General features: G+C 46.8%; 1 protein-coding gene across 1 annotated transcript in view; it reads right to left on the bottom strand.

Moving 5' to 3' along the window:
* Nucleotides 1-922: 922 nt before the first annotated feature.
* The window catches only part of MEOX1 (mesenchyme homeobox 1), an 8,066-nt gene continuing 5,913 nt past the window's right edge, over nt 923-3,075 (bottom strand). The window contains exons 2-3 of the mRNA XM_009648250.1: nt 2,078-2,250; nt 923-1,045 (exon numbers count right to left, since the gene is read on the bottom strand). Coding sequence (XP_009646545.1) covers nt 923-1,045; nt 2,078-2,250 — 296 coding nt within the window. The remainder of the gene's footprint in view (nt 1,046-2,077; nt 2,251-3,075) is intronic.

Below are 3,075 nucleotides of genomic sequence, written 5' to 3'. Positions count from 1 at the left end.
AATCCTGAATTCACAAAGAAAACCGCGGGTTTTCAGAGAGATTCTGTAGATCAAAAAGGAACGCAGCACTAACCAGCAGTTTTCCTTTAGTTAAATAGTTTTAAATGTTGAAAGCAAAAATAGCAATTGCTATCGTGTTGAGGGCTCAATCTCTGCTGTACCTGCTGGGACGTTTGGTGGTGACTGCTTTGAAAAAAATATTTGGAATTGAGATCTAGCACTTTAATTTCAGGATTTACAATAAGCTTGGAAGAAATCTCCCCCTGCAAATTGCTACCATCAACAAGGCCCCCGTCCCCTTGGGCTGCCAATGTGAAAGCCATCTCTCCTGAAACTGGTCAGCAGAATTCCATGTCTCTAGTTTTGGTCTCCGTTTTTTATTTTGTAATCTTACGGCCTCGCCATACAGGTGCTCAATTCATATTGCAAGAAAAATCAGTGACTATCAAAGTATTTATTTCTCTTAAAGTAAGGGACAAGGAAAATGTGCCGTGTCGAGTCCAAACACAGAATGAATAGGTGCGCCCAGGGCAAGGCTGGATGAGAACGCAGTTGCGTTATCACTCGTTGGACCCTTTCTTGCTGACTGGCAACCTCTATTTTCTGAGTGTTGAAGAGCCTGGACACCATTACTCCTGTTTTATATTCAGTGTTTGTTCGCTTTTATTCTGAAGACGCATCTGTGGTACTAAGACAATTCCAGAGGGAGTTAAATTCATTCAGACAAAAATCAAAACCAGGCCCTCCTTTGGGTTTTTTTCCCCCCCCGCGTTCTTTAATTGCCTCAGTTAACCTAAAGCATCGTACAGCTTTTAAAGAGTCAGGGCTACAGGTTTTGCGAGCAGGAGCATCCCATGGGAAGCACTGCATCCACTTTCTGGTCAATCCCTTTCTCCGTACTCCTCTCCCAGTGCTGCAAGGTCTAATCAGAGCTGGGGGAAGCAGCCGAGTCCACATCTTCCGTGTCATGGTCATGTGGGGACACCGGTTGCCCGCCTTTAACACGTTTCCACTTCATCCTTCTGTTTTGAAACCATACTTTGACCTGGGTGATAAAAAGGAAATAATTACTTTCTGCCTCAATCTGAGCTGCATAAGCAGACCTATGCATCTATGTCTTGATAGACAGGTGTTTTGTGGAATTCTAGCAGGAAAGGTGAAAGGAACCTCGCGAGTTTAAGTAATCCATCTCTCTAAAGAGGCAGGAACAATTCTAAACTGTTCCAGGCAGGTGTTGCTCTGAGACCCGCAAAGGTGGTACGAGCGCTTTGCCTACGGTGACCGAGCACATCAATCCAATGGGCACAGTGCACCCAGTGTCTTTGAACCTCTAGTCCACCCAATTGTATGCTTCAGGAATTGTAATTTGCTTTGCTTAATTGAGCAATTCCTTGATTATCCACTAAGCTTTGATAAGGAAACCCTGACTGAGAGTGCAATGAGAGAACAGATGAGGCAACAGGAATATCTCTCTCCACGAAACTCTGCATTTTTGGCTGTCCTTATCGCCTCAAAATACTCTCTGACCCAGGAGGAACTCATGGAGCAAACCTATCATTCTAATGATTTCCTGGTAATCACAGTCTCAGGTGATACCCATATTCCATCTGTAAGCCTTGACATACCAGTACGCACCAGTGAGTGGTGGTAAACAACAGCTCAGTAGCTATCAGCTATTCCCAAATGTGTCTTTTGTTTAGACAAACATAATTACGTCTGTTGACTACCTGCAGAAATTGATAACAAATGCGTTCTAAAAGAATGCAGAGGCTTTGTGTTAAAATAGAATCATAGAATGTTTTGGGTGGGAAGGGACTCCTAGAGGTCACCCAGCCCAACCCCCCTGCAGGGAGCAGGGACACCTTCAACCAGATCAGGCTGCTCACAGCCCTGTCCAACCTGGCCTGGAATGGTCCCAGGGATGGGGCCTCCCCCACCTCTCTGGGCAACCCCTGCCAGTGAATAACTCTGTGCCATTGCAAAAGTACACCCTCGAGTAACATATCAGGTTTTTAGCTTTAGGGAGAAGTTGTGGGGGAGGAAGAAGGAGCTGGGGAGGCAGAGATTTGGGAAGTACTTGTCTCTCGGTGAGATCCAGGTTCACAGCTATCTCGTATCTCCTGAGCCTTGTCAAGTAGTTATGGTGGGCAAATTCAGCTTCCAGCTCCCGTAGCTGCTCCTTTGTGAAAGCTGTCCTTTCCTTCCGTGACTTGCTGCTTGTTTCTGCCTTGTTGCTCGAGCTCTGGTTTTCTAAGAGGCAAGCACACAGGTTGTGTAATTCGCAGTTACATTGGTCTCCGTGAACACGTGCATGGCAGAGGTCTGCTAGAAACGACTCATTGAAGAGCTCAGTGGAAGTTCTAAGAAGTTTGTGCTATGCCCCCTCAAGCTCAGCCTGACTTAGCGGTGTTGTCAGGCTTGGGTCCAAGGGGCCAAAGGTGGGAAAGCTCGGTGTTGGGAAGGGGGTGGTGGCAAAACTGCAGAGGCATGGGCCTAGGTCTGCAAGGTGAGAAACGAGCAGCTTTGGGAAGGAAACGCTCATTCCTTGCTATCGCTGCATCCAAAGAGTTTCCTTCCCCACATCTCTACTTTCATTCCTTACACGTATGTTATCACTCTCCCTGATCGACCAAGCACAGGCAGCAAAGCTAGCGCTTCATGTCTATGATGTGCAATGGGTGCGTGGCTATGGCCTCTGGTGCGGGGCGTAAGGTAAAGTCACTTAGTAAGCACCCCAAGCTAGCACAGGGCCAGTGTGGTGGGGGTGGGGGGGGGGGTGGGGGTGTAGAAACATGGTAAAACAAACAATGCCGGAGAACCGTTGTTCTTTGAATTGGCGCATGATACTCCAGACTTTGAGCTTCTTCTAATCCTTGCAAAATGAAAACTAAAAGGAGATCTGGTGGCCTCAGTATAGTCCCCATCGCTGTGCTGCCCTGAAAAATTTTTTTTGCTGTTTGTGCAGTTGGTGGCAATGTGGTCAAGAGTCATATTTCAAAGCCAAATTTCATGGAACCACAGAATCATTTAGGTTGGAAAAGCCCTTTAAGCTCATCAAGCCCAACCATTCCCCTA

The sequence above is a fragment of the Egretta garzetta genome, unplaced genomic scaffold, assembly GCF_000687185.1.
Source record: "Egretta garzetta isolate BGI_Z169 unplaced genomic scaffold, ASM68718v1 scaffold100, whole genome shotgun sequence".
NCBI lineage: Eukaryota > Metazoa > Chordata > Aves > Pelecaniformes > Ardeidae > Egretta > Egretta garzetta.
The sequence above is the reverse complement of the archived record's forward strand: the minus strand, read 5'-3'. Positions and strand labels throughout refer to the sequence as shown.